Source organism: Erpetoichthys calabaricus, chromosome 13, assembly GCF_900747795.2.
Source record: "Erpetoichthys calabaricus chromosome 13, fErpCal1.3, whole genome shotgun sequence".
In the NCBI taxonomy this organism is placed as follows: Eukaryota; Metazoa; Chordata; class Cladistia; order Polypteriformes; family Polypteridae; genus Erpetoichthys; species Erpetoichthys calabaricus.
The window spans coordinates 104,867,293-104,891,003 of NC_041406.2; the positions used below are offsets into that span (position 1 = coordinate 104,867,293).

Below are 23,711 nucleotides of genomic sequence, written 5' to 3' on the forward strand. Positions count from 1 at the left end.
CAAGCATTTTTCAATATTGAGTCTGCTCGAAAATAAAGTTCGAAAACCTCAACTAGAAGCCTGAAACATTGTTTTTGATGACTTATACCGAATTTACAAATTGCATTACATTTAAATTAGTACAACAAAGCAATAAGACATTTGATACTATCTCCTATTCAAATCTGACCTAACTTCCACTACCCTACTCATCTTTAAAGCAAGAATCAATGGAAGTGCTAATAAAAAAAAAAAGACATTCTAAAGGTTAGGCAGAGGTTCAACAATGGTTCTTAGAAATGTAATTTTGATTATTCTAAAATTTTATATAAAACAGGACACTTTCCCACTGTGACAGATCAAATCATTACATTCAGATATGACTGAAGCTACCATTTTTACAGGATGTGCTACAGGGTGAAATGATATTAATTTCCAACATTCCTATTAAATTACAGGTTTAAATTCAAAAGACAGTTTCTTATAAAATTGTATTTTGCAGTGAACATCAACAAAAGCCAGTCACTCTGAAAAGTAAGAATTGATCAATGGCTAGAATGTTTTTCTCGTGGCTTACTGGTGCAGGGAGAACAGCCTGCAACTCAACATTAGCAAAAGCTGGTGGTGGACTTCCAAGGGGTCTCTGTGACCGGATATGGCAGTGATACAGAGCTACAAGTACCTGGGGGTTCACATAAACAACAAACTGGACTGGTCTGACAACACAGTGGTGCTATACAAGGGAGGCCAGGGCAGACTGGACTTGCTAAAGAGACTTTTGAAGTATGCAGCAAGCTGCTGGAAATGTTCTATCAGTTCATAGTAGCCAGTGTGGTGTTCTATGCTGAAGTCTCCTGGGGAAGCAACTTCAGTTCAAAAGAAGCACAACATCTGAATAAACATCAGGAAAGCCTGCTCCATCACAGGTCTAACCCTGGACACACTTGAAGTGGTTGTGGAAAACAGAATGGTGGCAAAAATCAGATGCCATTATGAAAAATCCCCTCTATTCTCTTCAGAAGCCACTCTCCTAAAGCATTTTTAGCCACAGGCTCATTCCACCATAGTGTACTAAGAAGCACCTTGAGGGGTCTTTTCTGCCCACTGCTATCGGGAAATTCAATACTTCCTCTTAGCATTTCAAACTAAATACTTACAACTCAAAAGTTAATTTTGCAATTTCTGCCCAGTATTTACAGTCATATGAAAAAGTTTGGGAACCCCTCTGAGCCTGCATAATAATTTACTCTACTCTCAACAAAAAAAGATAATAGTGGTATGTCTTTCATTTCCTAGGAACATCTGAGTACTGGGGTGTTTTCCGAACAAAGATTTTTAGTGAAGCAGTATTTAGTTGTATGAAATTAAATCAAATGTGAAAAACTGGCTGTGCAAAAATGTGAGTACCCTTGTAATTTTGCTGACTTGAATGCATGTAACTGCTCAATACTGATTACTTGCAACACCAAATTGGTTGGATTAGCTCGTTAAGCCTTGAACTTCATAGACAGGTGTGTCCAATCATGAGAAAAGGTATTTAAGGTGGTCAATTGCAAGTTGTGCTTCCCTTTGACTCTCCTCTGAAGAGTGACAGCATGGGTTCCTCAAAGCAACTCTCCAAAGATCTGAAAACAAAGATTGTTCAGTATCATGGTTTAGGGGAAGGCTACAAAAAGCTGTCTCATAAGTTTAAACTGTCAGTTTCAACTGTAAGGAATGTAATCAGGAAATGGAAGGCCACAGGCACAGTTGCTGTTAAACCCAGGTCTGGCAGGCCAAGAAAAATACAGGAGCAGCATATGCGCAGGATTGTGAGAATGGTTACAGACAACCCACAGATCACCTCCAAAGACCTGCAAGAACATCTTGCTGCAGATGGTGTATCTGTACATCGTTCTACAATTCTGCACAATTTGCACAAAGAACATCTGTATGACAGGGTAATGAGAAAGAAGGCCTTTCTGCACTCACGCCACAAACAGTCGCTTGTTGTATGCAAATGCTCATTTAGACAAGCCAGATTCATTTTGGAACAAAGTGCTTTGGACTGATAAGACAAAAATTGAATTATTTGGTCATAACAAAAGCGCTTTGCATGGCGGAAGAAGAACACCGTATTCCGAAAAAAAAAAAAAAAAAACACACACACCTGCTACCTACTGTCAAATTTGATGGAGGTTCCATCATGCTGTGGGGCTGTGTGACTATTTCAGGGACTGGGGCCCTTGTTAAAGTTGAGGGTCAGACGAATTCAACCCAGTATCAACAAATTCTTCGGGATAAATGTTCAAGCATCAGTCACAAAGTTGAAGTTACGCAAGGGTTGGATATTCCAACCAGACAATGACACAAAACAGTTCGAAAATCTACAAAGGAATTCATGCAGTGGGAGAAGTACAATGTTCTGGAATGGCCATCACAGTCTCCCGACTTGAATATCATAGAAAATCTATGGGATGATTTGAAGCAGGCTGTCCATCAAATTTAACTGAACTGGAGAGATTTTGTATGGAAGAATGGTCAAAAATACTTCCATCCAGAATCCAGACACTCAAAGGCTATAGGAGGCTTCTAGAGGCTGTTATATTTGCAAAAGGAGGCTCAACTAAGCATTGATGTAATATATCTGTTGGGGTGCCCAAATTTATGCACCTGTCTAATTTTGTTATGATGCATATTCCATATTTTCTATTTATCCAATAAACTGTCACTTCTGAAATACTACTGTTTCCATAAGGCATGTCGTATATTAAAAGGAAGTTGCTACTTTGAAAGCTCAGACAATGATAAACAAAAATCCAAAGAATTAAGAGGGGTTCCCAAACTTTTTCATATGACTAATTTATCTGTTGATTTATTGTATTTGTCACGTTAGTCCAGATCTTTGTTTTTATATTCCTGTTGCTGCATACATCAAAATTTCCCTTTGGGATTAATAAAGTTTATCTAATCTAGTCTAGTCTAATTCCACAGTGTTCATGACCCCTAACTACTTTACAAACACAGTTTCTGTATTCCTAAAATAGTAAGGATGACACTGCAGTTGTGACCCACTGGGCTGGCTACTTTGAGCAGTTGTTCAAACAAAGCTGATCCTCCGGCTAGGACATTGGATATCTCTGGGTCCACAATTCTTGAGGCTGATCCTCCAATTAGCTGTGAATCACCCAATCTCACCGAGACTGCACAGAGGAGGAAAGGCTGCAGGGATCTGTGGTATCCGGAGTGAACTTGTCCAGGCTGGTGGTAAGGCTGTCCTCCTGGCATTGTAAGCAATCTTTGCTTCCATTTGGGAGACTGGTGTCATCCCAACTGACTGGAAAATGGGACTTGGCGTCCATATCTGGAAAGGGAAGGGCGATCGCCTGGATTGCAGCAACTACAGGGGGATAACACTGCTCTCAGTGCCGGGTAAGGTCCTTGCTAGGGTCGTCCTCAATAGGATCCGTGATCACTTGCACACCTACCAGCAACCGGAACAGTCTGGTTTTACACCTAAGAAGTCTACCATCAACCGCATCCTGGCACTGAGGGTTCTCATAGAGCACAAACGAGAATATCGGCAGAGTTTCTTTGCAGCCTTTGTCGATTTTCGAAAAGCATTCGACTCAGTTGATCAAGCTGCCCTGTGGGACATCCTGAGGGTTCGTGGAATCCCCTCGAGGTTGCTGGATATCATGGCCGGCCTGTACACTGGTACTGTGAGTGCTGTGCAGAGTGGAGAAAGAACCTCTGCGTTTTTCCCCAGTTGATTCTGGTGTTCATCAGGGGTGTGTTCTTGCTCCTACTCTGTTCAATGCTTGTATGAGGTCCAGCAGCTGTGGGGCATCTGTTGGTGAAGAAAGATTCATGGATCTTGACTTTGCTGACAATGCTGTGATCTTCGCAGAGTTAATGGAGGCTCCGATCGGGGCGCTCAAGAGACTGAGTGAGGAGTCTGAGTGTCTGGGCTTGCGAGTGTCCTGATAAAAGCCAAGATCCAGGCCTTTAATGACCTCTTAGGCACAGCCATCAGCAGTGTGTCTGCTTGTGGACAGAGTGTCGACCTTGTCGAGAGGTTTACTTACCTTGGCAGTGACATTCACGTCTTTGGTGACTCTTCCTATGAAGTCAGTAGACGGATTGGGAGAGCATGGGGGGTAATGAAGTCGCTGAAAAGGGGTGTGTGGCGCTCCCAATATCTACGCAAAAGGACGAAGGTCCAAGTCTTTAGAGTCCTGTTGCTTCCTGTCTTGCTATATGGTTGCGAGACATGGACGCTATCCAGTGACCTGAGATGAAGACTGGACTCCTTTGGTACTGTGTCTCTCCAGAAAATCCTTGGGTACCGTTGGTTTGACTGTGTCGAATGAACGGTTGCTCATGGAGTCCCGAATGAAGCACATTACCTGCATTGTGAGGGAGTGTCAGTTACGGCACTACAGCCATGTGGCACGTTTCCCAAAGGGTGATCCAGCTCGTAAGATCTTCATTGTTGGGGACCCGAGTGGCTGGACCAGGCCAAGGGGTCGCCCACGTAACACCTGGCTGAGCCAGATGAAGGGTCATTTCCGGAGGGTGGGCCTGGACCACTTATCTGCCTGGGGGATTGCCAACCGGTATCCCAAGTTGTTTCATTGTGTAGTGGGTGTGGCAACGCACTGTACCAGTGCATGCTCCCCAACTTGACTTGACATAGTAACCCTTTAGGCTTAAGTAACTCACTCAGGGTCACAAAATGAATGAAGTGTGAGGACTCAACCCAAATAATCGTGGTTTATTGTTGAACAGCTTACCCGCCAAAGTACCCAATATGTATCGTTCTACAAACCCTTTTAATAGTGGTCATTATCCAAAGGTACCTTACAGGTACAGCTTAGGTTTCAATAATTTGATACCAGCCCAGTTAGATTAAGTCAATTACTCAGGGTCCTACAAAATGTGACAGGTGAGTCCTGAACCCACTTCCTTGTTATTTATAGTTGGACATGTTATCTACCAAGGAGAGCTTAACTTTTGTTTTTATATATATATATATATATATATATATATATATATATATATATATATATATATATATATATATAATGTATGGAGAGTTTTTTCCTGACATACTTTACAGATCTGTTTGAGATTCCAACAGTTAAAGCCATGACAGGATAAGTGACTCACTCAGAGTTATACAAAGAGTCAAAGGTGAGGACTGAATATGCAGCCCTTGTACTTTGGCTGCTAGACCACCTAAAGCTACAGCTTAAGCAAGTAAACTAAATAAATCCACACCACATGCAGCCTGCCCTTTCCAGCACTTTGTCGCAGATATGCAAGGAGACAAGAGAGTTCTGCACACACCCTAAATGCAGACAAACTCAATTAGGAGCGATCAAGACTAAGCACTCGCTGTCGTTAAGCATCTCACCCATAGCCGACAAGCCATTTTAACCTCTAAAACATAGACGGTTAATTTTAACAAAAGAAAAAAAAAAAGCAAAAGACAGAAATATTTGTATACTCTGTGGAGCAGGCATAGCAGGGTGATTGGGGGGGAGCGTGGGGATAATGACAATTTCCATCGTTTGACAGCAAGGAGAAATTGACCGAATAATGAACGCAAAACCGCACAGAAAATTGACTTGGCTTCGATTTGATACATGCAGGCTACATAATCAGAGTAAACTTCTCTATTTCCATTTTATCACAGGAAAAATTCCAAAGCACAAAATTGTCAGTTTCACTTCAGTGGACTGAATAATGAAGAAGCAGGTTTCACACTCTTTTATTTCCCCTTTTCTCTATCAAACACAAAGTACTATGGAAAAAAAGACCAATGTGGAAATGGTTATTTGAGATATTTTCCACAGAATCCTATGAAGTCCAAGATTATAAAAAGAAAGCAAAAATAACCTGCTGTACAACTTTAAAAGAGGGTCATGACACTGACAAAGATGACACTAAAGGAGGAAGAAAAATAGAAAGATGTGTTGATGAAAGAAACAATGCATAAAATGCAGAGGAACATCACAATTATAAGAAGAGGATGAAAGGAGTATCAGCAACACCTTTAATCTACACAATCTTGGCTTTGTCTTTTGTTTAAATTTAGAGGTATAAGACTGAAGTTCTAACAGCATTTTCAGGTAGGTATCTGAATTCTGTTTTAATGAAGTAAATGTTGTAAACAGCAGTCAACATGGATTAAAGATGGATGATGCAACTAAGCAAGAATTGTTAAAAACTTTACTGAACAGGCAGCTGGAGCAGCAGACTAAGGAAAGCAGATGAGAGTTTACATTTCAAAAAAGCTTTTGATACACTTCAGCAGCAAAGATTTACCTTAAATCTAATAGTAATTTACTGTGCTAATCTATGAAATGGGATATTGTAGTAAAATGGGCCTTAAGTGAAGAGAACAGATAAAAGGAAAACTGAACCAGATACACTAGGTGACCCCCAAGTAAGTCACTTCACTTGCCCCCGATATAATAAATAGATCTCTTTGGAAAAAGTATTCTGCTGTAAATGGAAAGTGAGGTAGACCTTTACCTCACCTTGAACAGAGCAGTATAAATGATCTGACTGACTGAAACAACTGCTGCTCCTTGTGCAGAAACCTTAACTTCGGGAAAACTGACAGCTTCGAAAAAGACATTTTTGCAGCCAGAATAATATCACTCTATGAACTGAATTCTTCTACTTTACAATTCTAATTTTCTTACATTCTGCAAGAATATGACACTCTTCATACATTTATATTTCATGCTCTTTACATATTTATATTTCAAAATGTATGTTTACCAAGTAGTGTGATAAACAGTAGGACTTATGGGCTTCCAAAACTCGACTTGATGCAATTTTCGGAGAATTAAGTGGATAGGACTGGCAAGTTTGGTTTTATTTATTATATATATATATATATATATATATATATATATATATATATATATATATATATATATATATCCGACTCGGCACAGGCCCAACCAACTCCCAAAACACTTTATACAGAGCACAAACAATCCTTCCTCTGGCACCACAACTCCTCCCAGGTGGACTCCGGGATCCATGCAGCACCCCCTGGCGGCCATCCCAGATCCCCACAGGGCTGTGGAGAACTCCATCTCCCATGAAACCCTGCGGGAAACTGGGGCAACATCGTCAGCCAGGGAGGCTACCATCAAGCGTCCCGGGGGAGGTAGTGAGGAGTCCATGGCTGCTCCCCCGGACCATATACAGCAGGGGTGTCCCGGCCGGGCATGGGACCCGACCGCCCATTACAATCCATCCATCCATCCATCCATTTTCCAAACCGCTGAATCTGAACACAGGGTCACGGGGGTCTGCTGGAGCCAATCCCAGCCAACACAGGGCACAAGGCAGGAAACAATCCTGGGCAGGGTGCCAACCCACCGCAGGACACACACAAACACACCCACACACCAAGCACACACTAGGGGCAATTTAGAATCGCCAATCCACCTAACCTGCATGTCTTTGGAATGTGGGAGGAAACCGGAGCGCCCGGAGGAAACCCACGCAGGAACAGGGAGAACATGCAAACTCCACGCAGGGAGGACCTGGGAATCGAACCCAGGTCCCCAGATCTCCCAACTGCGAGGCAGCAGCGCTACCCACTGTGCCGCCCGCCCATTACAATAAATATATATTATATAATTAATTATATATATATATATATATATATATATATATATATATATATATAGTGGCAAGCGGCTGGGGGTGGCACCCAGCCGGGATGCCCAGAAGGACAGGAGGAGGGATTATGCCTCCTCCAGACTGTGAGGGGGCGACCGCCCTGGTGGCTTTGGGGACTACGGGAACTGAGCTTGGAAGCTCAACCCTATAGGGGGCCCGTGGTCACTGCCAGGGGGCGCCCCGATGCCTGGAAAGCCCTGGTCCTCCGCACTTCCGCCACACCCGGAAGTGCTGGGGGTAAGACGACCAGGGACACCCAGAGTGCTTCCGGGTGTGCAGCCGGTACTTCCGCCACACTGGGGAGTGCCGAAGGAAGATTATCGGGATGCACCTGGAGCACATCCGGGCGATTATAAAAGGGGCCGCCTCCCTCCGTTCAGTGGCTTGAGTCGGGAGTGAAGAAGAACGGAGCTTGGGAGGAGTGGAAAGGAGGCGGCCTGAAGAGAGGCATCATTGAGAAAGGCCTGAACTTTGGGGGAGTACTGGGTTTGTGTGTGTAAATATTGTAAATAAACGCCATGTCTACCTGTCTGTGTCCAGGCTGTTTTCCACAATATATACATACACACACACACACACACACACACACACACACACACATTCACTTTGCTATAAAAGTAATTGCATGTTTATTTTAATAAAACTAAATTGTTTTGGGTTCAAGGTCTTCCCCTGCCTATCACACAAAGTAAAAGGGTTCAAGAATAGTAAGAGGAAGTGACATACCATTATATTCTTAGACCTCCTTTATCCGATTCAGGGTCATGAGGTGGTAGAGCTTATCGTGTCAGCACTGGGCTGTAGGAGCACAACAGAAGAATATCTTTATTATATTATATGGTAATTGAAAGTGAACAATGATGGGACAAAAGGATGAGGTAACAAAAGTGCAAAAAAATAAATAAATAAATAAATTCCTCCAAGCCTTCCTAAATCAGGTTGGCCACTCTGTCTAACAGGTGAGGTGGTTGGTCTGACCTCCTTTCCTTTTGCCAGTTCGCCTCCTGATCCTCCATTCTAAAGGCTCTAGCTAAAACATGCTCACCCACCACAGGTAACTTACAGCTAAGCCTTGGAAGGAATTCTGGGGTCAATGAAACCCTGCATTTTCTACACAAGAGCTTTCTCAAAAAGGCCTTAGTAACCCTGAATCAGAGCCTTCTGCATGCCATAAATGGCTGTGCCTCCATGTACCTCCTATACATAATGTTCTTCCAGAGAAAGCACAACTCCATCTGCTTAGTAAAGAAATGATGTGCCTTCTATTGGTCTGGAAGAGTTTCCACCTACAGCATTCCCTCCTTGATGTTTCTATAACGTTGATGCCAGTGTGTGTAGCCCTTCTGTGGTACTTTATACACACATAAGACATACCACCTCGTTGCAGGGACCATACAGTCATACTGGCATGGAGACTAACTTCATACTGCAATTGCCTTTATGCGTTTCATAGCTTTTTAAAGTACCTTGCATGGCACCACCATAACTTGAATTTCTTCATTATAGTTGGTATGTATATATGTGTATATATAAAATGCGAAGTTCAATCTGTCTCATGAAATACTGGGAATAGAGCCTTGATCTTGGTCTTAAATCAAAAGGTTATGACCGGATACAATCTGGAAATTCACAGAATTTTAGGTACCAGCAACCTTAGCAAAGAGACCTGTAGTCGTGGGTTTATAACTGCAAAGCAATTACTAAACCAATTGACATGTCAGAAAGAGAAAGAAGTGCAGTGACACATACTGAGCACCAAGCAAATCGAAGAAGAAGAAGAAGTAGAAGAACAACAAGAGAGCATCAAGTCCAAGATACAAAATGAGAGAACAACAAACACGGAGAAATGCAAAGAGCTTACTGTTGATTATTTTCAGTCTTTTGTGGGGTCATAAGAAGTGAAGACACTGACAAGCAAGAAGTAATCCTCAATATACAGCAACTGAGCAACAGAAAAACCCGATAACTCACAGGCATACAAGGCAAAGGTCAGGGTACATAATGCAAGAACACCCCAGAGACAGAAACGCAGAACAACAATCGGGAACATCATCAATTACTCGGAACATTCAACCATATGAAATCATTGGTTTTATACCCTTACACCGATGTTTCTTTGAAGACCACTAATTTCACTACTACATAAAACTTTTGTTTTTTGTTACTAAGTGCACCAAATTGACTAAAATACAAAAGTCATACATTTATTTCTTCATGACCCTTTCATCGATTCACCTCTAAACTTGCTGTATTACAGAGACATGGAGACCCGACCCAGATTATCAACTAGGACAGGATGTCAGCCCTTTGAAGAGCACACTCACACAGACATTAACACTCGACCTCACTGGGTCAATGTAGAGCCGTGAATCAACAGAAGTGGGAGAGGTGCTACAGTAGACACCCAGGGGGATGTAGAGAGAACGTTCACAGAGACAGTGGCCAGGCTAGAAGTGGAACCCGGACCCCCAGAGATAAAGCCAGCTACTGCAGCCCTGTTTCATTAGGCTGATGTTATTAATCTGTATATATACAGTTAGGTCCATAAATATTTGGACAGAGACAACTTTTTTCTAATGTTGGTTCTGTACATTACCACAATGAATTTTAAATGAAACAACTCAGATGCAGTTGAAGTGCAGACTTTCAGCTTTAATTCACTAGGGTGAACAAAACGATTACGTAAAAATGTGAGGCAACTAAAGCATTTTTTAACACAATCCCTTCATTTCAGGGGCTCAAAAGTAATTGGACAAATTAAATAACTGGAAATAAAATGTTCATTTCTAATAATTGGTTGAAAACCCTTTGCTGGCAATGACAGCCTGAAGTCTTGAACTCATGGACATCACCAGATGTTGGGTTTCCTCCTTTTTAATGCTCTGCCAGGCCTTTACTACAGTGGCTTTTAGTTGCTGTTTGTTTGTGGGCCTTTCTGTCTGAAGTTTAGTCTTCAACAAGTGAAATGCATGCTCAATTGGGTTAAGATCAGGTGACTGACTTGGCCATTCAAGAATTTTCCACTTCTTTGCTTTAATAAACTGCTGGATTGCTTTGGCTGTATGTTTTGGGTCATTGTCCATTTGTATCATGAATCAATTTGACTGCATTTAGCTGGATTTGAGCAGACAGTGCGTCTCTGAACACCTCAGAATTCATTCGGCTGCTTCTGTCCTGTGTCACATCATCAATAAACACTACAGTCCCAGTGCCACTGGCAGCCATGCACGCCCAAGCCATCACACTGCCTCCACCGTGTTTTACAGATGATGTGGTATGCTTTGGATAATGAGCTGTTCCACGCCTTCTCCATACTTTTTTCTTGGCATCATTCTGGTAGAGGTTGATCTTGGTTTCATCTGTCCAAAGAATGTTTTTCCAGAACTGTGCTGGCTTTTTTAGATGTTCTTTAGCAAAGTCCAATCTAGCCTTTCTATTCTTGAGGCTTAGGAGTATTTACTTTCATGCAGTCTTCTCTTTATGGTAGACTTGGATATCGATACACCTACCCCCTGGCGAGTGTTGTTCACTTGGTTGGCTGTTGTGAAGGGGTTTCTCTTCACCATGGAAATGATTCCGCGATCATCCACCACTGTTGTCTTCCGTGGACGTCCAGGTCTTTTTGCGTTGCTGAGTTCACCAGTGCTTGCTTTCTTTCTCAGGATGTACCAAACTGTAGATTCTGCCACTTGTAATATTGTAGCAATTTCTCGGATGGGTTTTTTCTGTTTTTGCAGCTTAAGGATGGCTTCTTTCACCTGCATGGAGAGCTCCTTTGACCGCATGTTGTCTGTTCACAGCAAAATCTTCCACATGCAAGCACCACACCTCAAATCAACTACAGGCCTTTTATCTGCTTAATTGATAATGACATAACGACGGACTTGCCCACACCTGCCCATGAAATAGCCTTTGAGTCAATTGTCCAATTACTTTTGAGCCCCTGAAATGAAGGGATTGCGTTAAAAAAATGCTTTAGGTGCCTCACATTTTTATGCAATCGTTTTGTTCTCCCCACTGAATTAAAGCTGAAAGTCTGCACTTCAACTGCATCTGAGTTGTTTCATTTAAAATTCATTGTGGTAATGTACAGAACCAAAATTAGAAAAAAAAGTCGTCTCTGTCTAAATATTTATGGACCTAACTGTAATTCACTAAGTCCATGGCAAGCAAGACAGCCACGCCCACCAACAATTCACTAAACAGCCGACCATGGTGCGAGAGCGATAGCATTTGCCAAGAATGTGTTCATTAATCAAGAACGAAAGTCTGAGATTCGAAGAAGATCACATACTGTCATAGTTCCGACCATACACGATGCCGACTGGCGATCTGGCGGCGTTATTCCCATGACCCGCCGGGCAGCCAACCGGGTAACCAAAGTCTTTGGGTTCCGGGGGGAGTATGGTTGCAAAGCTGAAACTGAAAGGAATTGACGGAAGGGCACCACCAGGTGTTGAGCCTGTGGCTTAATTTGACTCAACACAGGAAACCTCACCCGGCCCGAACGTGGCTCACAGGTGCATGCGACTGAGGCAGTGTGTGGAAAATGAGCAGTCAACGTCAACGTCACTCACAAGTGCATGTGGACTGTACACAGACGAAAGCAATTCAGGTGAGGAGTTGGGGGCAGACACATGAGCAGGCAATGTGTACTGAACGATGACTAAGATGACTTAAGAAATCGGCAGACTAGAATGGCGGGGGCGGAATGGGCGTCAGACGATCGAACTTGCCTATCTAGAGGATGGAAATGTCCTAACACGGGTTCCATAGGTGAACCTGCGGAAGGTTCATTACCGGTTGTGCCGACCCGTCGTTGGACGGTTAGGACCCGAAACCTCTTGGGCCCGCTTCCCCACCCTCTCTCCAGAGTTCCATCTTTGCATTCACTTACAGTCGTATCCTCAAACCCACCCCATTTGGACAACTGTGTCTTTCAGGAAGTGTTCACCCATCAATACATAATTATGCGGCGTATGCTACGCCGCGGGTTGGCTAGTATTTGATATATGAGTTACGTGATATAGCTATTTAAATTACATCGGCAAATACGGAAAATGAAAAACATGTAGCAATTAGTCAATCAACGTTAAAAAAGCAATGAATGAAACCCTTCCTTTCAATAATAGAAACCTAAGCTAAACTCCAGGGGTGGGATGGAAGCCAGTAGTTATGGGTCCAGCAAGCGTGGAAAGCCCCTTCTCTAACTGACACTAAAGGCCCTTCCACATAATTCAAATTGAATAAAGATTTAACTTGGCTTCAAGAAGTATAGCAATCTCTGAATGTTACAGTTCAGGAATGCATCATAAGTATGTCCGAGAAGCCTCAAAACAGGACTGCCTAAATCTTAGGGACGCTGTTGTGGCCCAGACATTTAACTTTCTCGATAGTTTTGAACTACCCAGTGCAGCTAAGACAGGCACCGACTAAATTAAAACTGCAAGTTATTTTAAATGTGATGGCTAGAAAATAAAGTGACAAAGCAAAGAATTTAATGAGAATATGAACTGACCACTGATAAAGACACGGATTTCAAAGAAAACATACAGTCAGTATGATCACTCCTGAGCTCTAATTACAGTATGAGACAAGGAAGGAGGGGAAACCCCCTGAAACCCGATAGGTTTCATTCACAAACAACTGCAATATCATCAGTAACCTCAACTCTGAAACAGAAAGTTCACATTCAAACTGCTGTTTCAAACCAAATTGATCAGTGCTATAATATGCAGCACCCACGCCGAACAAGTAAATATAGCAGTCTACTGCGTTTTTCACCTGACCATTAAATTATATTACCCATTTCTCAATTGCTTCTTCATCTTATGGCATCAATGGTATTTAACTTGACACAACTTAAACTGGTCATTTTATACGCATCACAAACAGGTAAAAAGTAAGTCGGGAATGATCTGCAGAACTCAGCAATCCGACAATTGCTGAATAGGTGGGCACAGCAAAGAAAGGTGATACCCATCCTCTGTCAGAAGGGTACTGCCTTTCAGGGTTTCCATTGCCTTCATACAAATGATGAGATGTTCTACCAAAATGACGGGTAATCCCAAACATCAATGACTTCTCCAGTTCATGTGACCTCAGCCTAGTGGATTCTGCAGGGCCTAAACTGAAGGAAACACAGGAGGGATTTTAGGAGAGGCAAAGCAGGTCACATGTCTGTCTGTTCACCTCCACCATGGGGGGAAAAATGTCACCCTGACACCGCCCCTACTTTTGCCACTCCCACTAATGCATAAGGAGAAAAGGTTTCTTTCTTCCCAATATTCCCAGTCTAAGAAAAGGATGGAAGCAGGACTCTGGAAACACCATTGGTGATGTCTGTTGCACTCCTAGAACTAGCACAAACAAACCAAACCTTCAGCCACCAGAGCAATAAACAGGACATTTTTGTATCTCGTCTTTTTAATATTTGTGAAACAAACATCATGTACTCTATGCCCTTATTAAACATAGTGCTTAGTCCATCAGGACTAAACAAATAGCTAAAAAGGATTCTGTCCTAAATTAGTCATCAGCAATGATCAAATGGTCAGAACCCATGAGATAAGGAGCATAAAACTCGTCCACAAAATAGCTGTGGGCTGAACAAAACTTATGATTGTTTTTGCTTTTTTCTAGTGGAATGATAACTTGGTAGGCAAGAAACAAACCTTTATGATTAAAAAATGCCATTACTAGGCTGTATCTGAAGTGAAATCCTTCAGCAGCACAGACCATCACAATGACCGCATGGTGGTTAAGGTTGTGGGTTCAAATGCTGCTACTGACACTGTTACCAATTGGAAAAACAAAAAATGTAACCAATTGGATCTCAAATACAGTAAGCCACCTTGATTAAAGGCATCAGTCAAATAAGTAAATAAATAATAATAATAATAATAATAATGTAGCACAATTGGCACAGCTAGAAGATTATTCGAATTTTGGATTCATCGCAAATTTCAAACTTCTTTTGAGTTTAACGTGCCATTTTTTTTAAAGAAAGTTGGGGAATTCATTCATTGAATACGTATTTAAAACACTAAGATTATAAAACTGAAAATATATAAAAAAAGCAGAGATTTTTCAAGTTATATCAACTTTACAAAACAGTGATTAAATACATCAAAAATCACTATGTGCACAATAAAAAAATACTATTTCAAAAAAGCCTTGAAGATACAGGATGACCTCTGTTCAAATCTCCTGTTATGTAGTGTTGGCAGATCCTTACCTTTAACTTCTAGTTGAATTAATTTTGACAATATCAGAGGCAATGCATGTGTCTTACATTACTACTTGCACAAGCCTCTTTTGTCATTTTTGTCTATATTGATCTCTCTTTGTTGATCTTTAAAACAATTTCATTCTTTACACCATTTGTTTCATAATTTTGTGTTACCCATTTATTTTATTTTTGTGGTCAATCAACAGGCTTTGATGCACATTTTCATTTTTGACCAAAAGCTTTCTTGATACTTGATATTTTCACTGTGTCGTATTGTAATTTGGTATACCTTTGTATGGTATGCCCTTCTCTGTATTCTTCACATTGTGTAAGATAATTATTTTTTTTATACTTAGTTTATATAAAGACTTCTGTCTTTTTCAATGTAGGCACATCACTGAGTGCTATACACTGTAAAATTAGATATAAAGTTGCTTTGTAGTTTGGCTTAGTATTTTCTATTTCTACAGAGCTCCTAACAAGTTCTAGTTACTCTTTTATTTTGTGATAATAGTATATACAATTTAATAATAGTTATCTGTCTCTTGTTGTAGGAGTATTTCTAAGGCAGACATGAATAGCACATCAATCTTTCACATCACAGTACATTAGAACAGTTAGAGGGAGTATGTGTGAAGGTCAAAAAAAAAAAAAAAATCACAATAGGTACAAAAAAAAAAAAATAATACAACCAAAAATAGTCAATACAAACATTCTTAAACATGCTAGGAATTGAAACAGCCATAACCAACAGGCCAACCCTGACAGCCATATGAACAAAAAAACCATAATGAAACAATCACTCATTTATTAAAAAAAAAAAGAAAAACAAAACAGAGGCTCAGTGGGTGTGGCACTATAAGAAATAAAAACTATAAAATTATTTTTCATAACTCCACTGTTTCATATCGTGTTTTCATTCATCCATTTTCTAAACCCGTTTTTATTCTGAGCAGAGTTGCAGGGAAACTAGAGCCTATTTCAGTAAAGCACAGGGCGCCTGTCTACTGCAGGGTGAACACACACACACACACACACAAAACACACTGGGCCAATTTAACATCTCCAATTCACATGACCTGCATATCATAATTTACCAATCATATTAACACAACCCTTTAAAAACTTTCTTGCAGGTCATTCATCATATGACAATAACGAAATTTATTACATTTGTAATACATTGTGTATTACAATTCAATTCTGCAATAAACTGTATTATTCACTTTTTATTTAACCCTTTAAAGTTGAAATCATATTTTGACTAAAAAATCTGTCACCCTGTAGCACATTCTCAGTCTCGATTAAACTGATCATGGCGGCACTAGGCAGGAAACAACCCTAGACATTTTGCGAGTGCATTGCAAGGAATACATACACACATATTCATACGGAGTTAAAGTAACCAATCCTTCTAAAATCCAAGATTTGGTGGTTGTGGGAGAAAACCCCGAGTCCCCGACGAAAAACCTCACACAGATATGGGGAGCATATACAATAAATAACCGAGTGTTAAATTTGATCAGTATAGCAGCAGCGTTAACTACTGCGCCAGTGTGTCATCTCTAAGTTAATAGTAAAGGCTCCTAAGAAACAGTCGAACCAAAGAATCAGAATCGGTAACTGTACTCCCCAGGAGTTTGTTGCCATGGAGCAACAGCTTTAAAAGGGGCTCCAGTTGGTTCCGCTGCAATGCTGCGAGCTCGTGTAGCGCTTTTGAGCCCTGCTGAAAGGATGGCATTGCTGAGCGCTAAAATGCAAACTTGTGCCAAGTTTCAAAACCTTAAAAAGACTCACAGTTCACTAACAAAATATTTCAGCTTTCAACAGTAAAAGCAAACACGTTCTTGGCAAACGCGACCGCCTCCTCTAATGAGTAGCATCCACTTGCAGAGCCACAGCACAATTGGATATTATTGCCTCTAATTGGGCAGCACTTGTCCACCGTCCAATCACATCGCCACAGCGTCTGCCGCGTAGCAGATCTGCGCAGACACGAGCCACAAAAGGTGGACGCGCGCGGCCTGCCACGCCCGGTAAAAAGGCGCTGTAAGAGTGACGTCACGTCTGTGGGCGTCTCCCACACTGTGCTCGGTAACACTCGCCTTAGTTTTTATTTTATGCGCGTTTCTCGGGTGTGCGTTTTGAAGGGTGCTTACCTGATTTTCCCATGGCGTATCACTTCAGCTTTAGTTTGGTTCAAAAGAGTTGTCCTTTGAGTAGCCGTTAACCGTTCAAAACGAAGTGAGACGTCGTCGGCGGCGGCAGCAGCAGCGCAGACAGAGAGGTTTTCTTGCACTGACGGTCGGTCAACTGGAGAAACAACGGGCTGGCAAACTCCCAGACTGCGGCCGAGTTACATCACCGGCGCTTCGCACGCGGCCTTATATGGGATTAGGAAGTCCGTTGTGTCTGCAAGAAGAAGCATTCCGCCTCGGGACTGCTAGTAGAGCCACCTAGACGTGGAGCTGATGATGAGTGCGTGGCTCATTTAAAAAGTCAAAGGGCACTCTGCGAGTTCTGGGGAAAGTCATTACGTCAGTCCAGCCATATTTCGTGGGTGAAATAAAATTTCAATGCAAACGGATACGGTAAACAGTCTTACTGGACAGGAGCATTCCTCACAACGCCAGAGATTGTGCTCATAAGATAAAATTACTTTTGAACGCAATTAATTCATTTCAGGTTTTTTTTTTGGCTGGCACACCCTGATTGAGCCCCACATATATGTACAGATACCGTCATACTCGTCTTGATTTCCAGTTACGCAAAACGTCAAGCTTTTTGGGGACCCCTTCCCCCCAATTTCTGGCCCACATTTCTGGGCCATATTTTGTGCAGGAAGTTATATCTGTATTACAAAGAGTAAACCAATAGATGTCTTCAGCAGAAGGATTTGATCTTGTGCATACCTCGTCAGCAAAATCTAGGGGTTCACCCCCTAAGGGAATTCAAAGGGGGTCAAAGACATTGGGGGAGAAAAAAAAGGTGATTGTCAATACAGGTGTGTGGAGTGGCAATTTCAAGGCTGATGGTCACAAATATGATGATATTTTTAATATTTGTTTCTTTAGCGGTGATCCTAACCCCCTAAGAGCAAAAGGGTGAAAATGACAAATTTGAAACATAAGCTTGTGGAGTATCATTTTTGACTATTTCAAGGTCAGTGTTAAATGTGCTTAATAAATACAATTTCACCTGACTTTGACTTGATTACAAACATGATGTCATTTTTGATCCTGTGGATCTGTAGCACGGGATGAAAACCAACAATTTCTAGTTACAGTTTAGATTATTTATACTTTTAAATTGAAGCATACATTTTAATATTTCAAATATTTGATGTAACTATTCTTGTACTTCTACCTCATGAAGTAAATCAATACAGTTCTTATGAACATCCCAAATTAGGGTGTCTTATGCTAATTCAGACTGTTTTGTGTTTAAACACATTTACAAAAGGGTTTTTGTCCATGTTTTCAACACGTTCTCTTGTACAGTTTCACTTAAGCACAGAAGGGTAGAACCGTCCCTGGACAGGATGCCATTTTATAGTGCAGAGTGTACCGCACACAGGTTCTAGGAAAGACAGATGGTGTGCATGCAACATAGAGGGTACTACACATAAAGGAGACACCCTGGCCTCGAAGCCATGTATAGAGGAATATTTCAGGCAAAAATACATATGCAAATAAATAAAAGTACCGTGAAGTGTAACAAGTAAATAACAACAATATGACGTGAGTATAGATCAGGGGTTCCCAACTCCCGTCCTGAAGGGCCCCAGTGGCTGCAGGTTTTCTTTCTAACCCTTTTCTTAATTAGTGACCTGTTTTTGCTGCTAATTATCTTCTTCTGAAATCATTTTAATTGACATGTTTTTTAAGATTTGTTCCCCCGAATTTCTTCATCGTTCCTCTGAATTGCTTCATTTCATTCCTTAAATGGCACCCAAACAGAAATGAAATGTGAAGTGAGTGAGCCAACAGAAGTCCAACTAAGTCAGAGGCTCAAACTCCAACCAACTGCCTAATTAGGCTCTAATTCTTGTTGTTAATTAAACCCCTTCCTTAAGCCCATGGCTTGTTGCTGGCCACATTGTGTAATAGCACACAATTCCAACATTGTTGATTTTCTCAGAGCACTGGTCAAATGTTTTGGGGACCTGAGCAGATCAACATTCCTGAGACCTTCATCTTTCTTTATTTTCAGATATCGTATGATCAACTCAGGTTGCTGGTCATGTTTTGGTTCATTTTGTTTCTCATTATATTTTGGGTTGTAATTAAGGAAAAAGAAGCAATTAAGGGGTCTGAGCCATCAAGAGCAAGTCAATTAAAATGAATTCAAAAGAAGTTAATTAGCAGCAAAAACAGGTCACTAATTAAGAAAAGGGTTAGAATGAAAACCTGCAGCCACTTCGGCCCTCTGTATAGAATTAAATGTGTTGCAGAATATATTTTTTGTTGCTTATTTCTTTATGTATTTAATCACTAGTGCTGCTTACCTGTCAAAGACAGGTGATAGAGTTCATTTAAAAGTATTTGATACCTCTTGCCTTATGCGCACCTTCAGCGTTTCTCCTACGCGTTTCTGCAGTATTCTTGTGTGACTTGACCCCCTTTGCCCAGATCTTCCTCTCTTGATCGCGTTCTTATAAGGCCTGCTTCTCAGACTCGCATTTTGAGGTGTCTTGCTCACCTCTTCTCTGCTTTTTGACCACCAACAATGGTTTTACCCACACATCATTCAGTCTTTGAAGGCGACTTGGTTTGCACCTCATTAGTATTTACTTCCATCGTTCAGTAAGTTGAGTTCTTCCTGCACCTTTACTCAGTAATCTAGTGTGTCTCAACCTCTCTTATTGGAACTTCATCTCGTGTTCCTATAAAGCCTGCTTGTCAGACTCTGTCATTTCAGGGCTCGTTGCTTACCTCCTGTCTGCTTTTTGACAACTACCAAAGGTGGGCAGACTCCAAATTACCTGCTATGAAAACATTATTCTTATTCTTGCAAATTCTTCCCATCGTTGAGGTTGCTCCTCATTAGTATTTTGCTTTTTTGCTTAAAAAACAGGACAATTACACAACGCAATCAGGAATTGAACTTCACATCCCTAATATGTCATCATCCCCACCTCTGAGTCACCACAGCCAAACTTTCCAAGCAAATTGTTTGGAGTGACCAGATGCACGTGCTGACAGTAGCATTTTATTATATAGTACAGTGGTTCCCAAACTCCGTCCTGGTGACCCACTGTGGCTGCAGGTTTTTGTTCCAACTAAACTCACAATAAGTGATAATTGAAAATAATTGATCTCATTTAGTTTAGCTGTTTTTTCCCCTTTCTTCCATTACTCTGCATTAAGAAAAGAAAAGCAGTATGATTTTTACATTATAAGGCATTTAGAAATATTTCTGTTTTTTGCTATAGCTTTAAATGCTTAATTCATTTTTGTTGTTTTCCTATTATTTCTTCCCCTTATTCTGTGTAGTCTGCCCCCTTCATTGTATCCTAATAATGAAAATTAACAACCAGCAAAGATACACCTGGGCAAACAACACTAAATGATGAAAGGCTGCATCTGCTTCAGCATCAGGCCCATTAATTAGTCAATAATGGAAAGGCGGAATGCAAATCAGGATGAACATAAACAAAAGTAAATATATATATACATATATATATTTCACATGTAACTGCTTAACTTTTATTAAATTTTATTTACACACTTTTGTAATTTCTTCATTGACCCCAAAACACAGAAACAGGGAGATAACAGCTCACATAATTAGGCTAGGAGTCCAATTAAAAACAGAAGTTGGTTGGAACGAAAACCTGCAGCCCCAGGGTGTCCCCAGGACCGAGTTTTGGAACCACTGATATAGTACATCTTTTTTTTCATTTACACACCATGAAATAAGCCATGAAATGAAAATTGTTACTTTCACCTAACAAAGGATGACAATTGAGAGGCTGCTACCTGTGCAGCTCCACCACCAGTTCTCCATCTGCTCAGATCAACTGGCCTGGGTGCACAATGGAGTGGGCTCCTGGAACTGGGAAAAAATCTAGCTGATCGATTCTCCGATAACCCCAGGTGAGCACTGTGAAGCAGGGCAGGTGATACAACTGGTGATCATAGAGACGTTACAGAGCAGCCATTGAGGGGAAGTCTCAAAGCTGACATCCACATCTGAAACGCCATTTGCAGTGTCATTTCAGTGAAGGAAGACAGACAACAGATCGGACATCAGCAGCTTAACTCAATGAGGTTCCTCTACCTACATATAATGGACAAAACACCACACAGAAGCAATAATATCTAACTGCAGACCCAGAGCACCATACATCACCACAGGTCTACGCCAGCAGTTCTAGACCAGCAGCTATAGGTTGGAACTTAAGGTTAGAGGTTAGAATGGTTAGCGTGTACGATAAATGCTTAAGGTTAGGTGTTAGTTCATGTTAGTGGTTAGTTTTGTTAACATTAGAGTTTGGTGTGGTTAGAGTGTCAATCAATTTGATTTGTGAAGATGTATAAACATTTTTTACCAAACTGCTGATCTAAACATGCAGTGATGCCACTTCTGCCCTGAAACTGCTGGCATAGACCTGCAGTGACGTATGGTGCTGTGGCTGGGCAGGTCAATACATCTCCGCAGAAGTGCAGCATTCAACATCCCTGCTGCGCCATGTGACAGCACAGAGCTTAAGGCTCCTACTAACATTTTCTTTTCACCAGCTGCAAATCCACAGTGAAAGAGATTACTGCCCCTACACCATTGCAGAGATCTGAAAGTTGTCTCCGTTGACAGCAGTTATGATTTTGTGTACATGGGACAGATTAAGGGATGTGGTGATGGTAAATCTCCACTGCTCCAGAGGTTGGCACTGTGTGATAACGCCTTCCCTTTTTGTAACCTCTGCAGACCAGAAGATTGACAGGTGTCTGTCCACCTGGACCCGCCTCTTCCTGCCGGATGCCAACATAACTGGAAGCGCAGCCATTTTGAGCAGTCAGAAGCAGACTCCTGTCTGAAAAGAAGTTCTCTTTAATGCTAATTATTGCATTAATTTTATTTTTTTCCAATTTCAATTATATGGGTTTGCCTATGGGTGCCCCAACACTTCTTATTGTCTCTGTTTTGTTATTGCAGGGTTTAATATTGTGAAAATGTTTCTAATCCTAAATTATTATTGTGGTTTATTTAAAAATGACTTTGTATTTTGTATTTCTTTTTTATGTATCTTTTTAAATGGACAGTTTTTATTTATAAGACCTTCAAATATTTCTAATATGCTTAAAGCAATAAATGTCTGCCCCATACTATATATTTAATGTAATATCACCAGATTTCTGAAATTAAACTTCATTTTCTGAACAGTACAATCAATTTCACAGTAAGTATTTGTTTCCATTATTTTTTCTTGTTCTTCTTCTGGCCCTGTACATGCATACACTCTTAATTTATAATATTATCGAGTTACTAATTTGATTTTTAATGTGTTTAGCTGCCCCCCACACTTTTTGCCATCTAATAAAGTGGGGATTTAAGAATTTCACCATTTGAAGTGCTATGATCTGTATTATTCCAAAACACGACTTGTTTGTCTATCAGTATCTTTCTGAATACTATTGCATGTGCATCAACAGTCTGGCTAAACATGTATTAAATGCTGAGGTCTCTTCGTCTTCTTCTGCATCACAATAGAAAGCTTGGAAGGCGTGCTGCATTTTCACATGATGAATGCTATCCTTTCCTTGGAATGGACTGGTGCCTCATCTGAGGATTTATTCCACCTTCCTGCCAATTTATTCCAAATAAGTTGTTGCAGTTCAGTAATCTTTTTTCAATTATGTGCTGCAATAATAAACGTACTTTATTTTATGCATAAACCATCACACAATTCCCAAGCAATTAGGGCTGCTCGTAGCATTAAAATGACCTCAACTGAGCATTCCTATTGATATTAAAGAAGATAATATGATGCCATTTTGCTGAATGAACAACTTGAATGACTGCTGTTTCAGCCTGAGCAGCCCTGAGACACATTGCATAGTTTCCAGCATCTATTAATAATAAGATGAAGATCAGAAAACTAAGCACTACCGATGAAGTATGAAACTTCTTGGCCAATGCTTGATGGAGAGCACATATAAACCTTTTGGATTCTTGCTTTTATCTTTCAGAGGCTTATTTTCAGGAGAGTGTCAAAAACTAATGAAATATCAGATAACCTGCGTCAACAGCCTTGAAAAAGATATTTTGATATGATCTGAATATAGTAGGACCCAGCAGAAGTCCAATATGACTGCACAAAGCCAATTTAGATAGCAGAAGACATCTTAAATATAAGAATAGCAGACAAAGAACAGACTACATTAGGCCACAAAAAAAAAACATGTCAAAACGAAATAAATTGTATAAGAGTTGCAATGAAAAACAGAAGCAGGTATAGCTATCAAAGAGAACTGCTTAATTTAAGACTAGCCACGGTACCTGTCAAAAGGCAGGTAATAGAATCATTTAAAAAAATTTTGCTATTGCTTGCCCTACATGTACATAATTCTAGTGCCTTTCCTCTGTATTCCCATGTGTGTATGAACTTCTCTTTCACCGAAATCCACTGTCTTCCTGTAGAGCCTGCTTCCTAAACTCTGATTATTTTCAAGGCGACTTTCTCGCCTCCTGACCAGTTTTATAATTCTCATCTTTAAAGGCGACTCTCCCAGCGTGTGCCTTTACTCATCTTTGTGTGTTTCACACTCACTGGCCAATCACATCAAAGCTAAACAAACCAATCAGA

At 40.9% G+C, this 23,711-nt stretch overlaps 1 protein-coding gene across 1 annotated transcript in view; it reads right to left on the bottom strand.

Moving 5' to 3' along the window:
- The window catches only part of glipr2l (GLI pathogenesis-related 2, like), a 94,100-nt gene extending 76,683 nt beyond the window's left edge, over positions 1 to 17,417 (bottom strand). Inside the window, exon 1 of the mRNA XM_028817411.2 lies at positions 17,062 to 17,417. Within this exon, the coding sequence (XP_028673244.1) occupies positions 17,062 to 17,074 (13 nt within the window). The 5' untranslated portion in view covers positions 17,075 to 17,417. The remainder of the gene's footprint in view (positions 1 to 17,061) is intronic.
- Between the last annotated feature and the right edge of the window lie 6,294 nt (positions 17,418 to 23,711).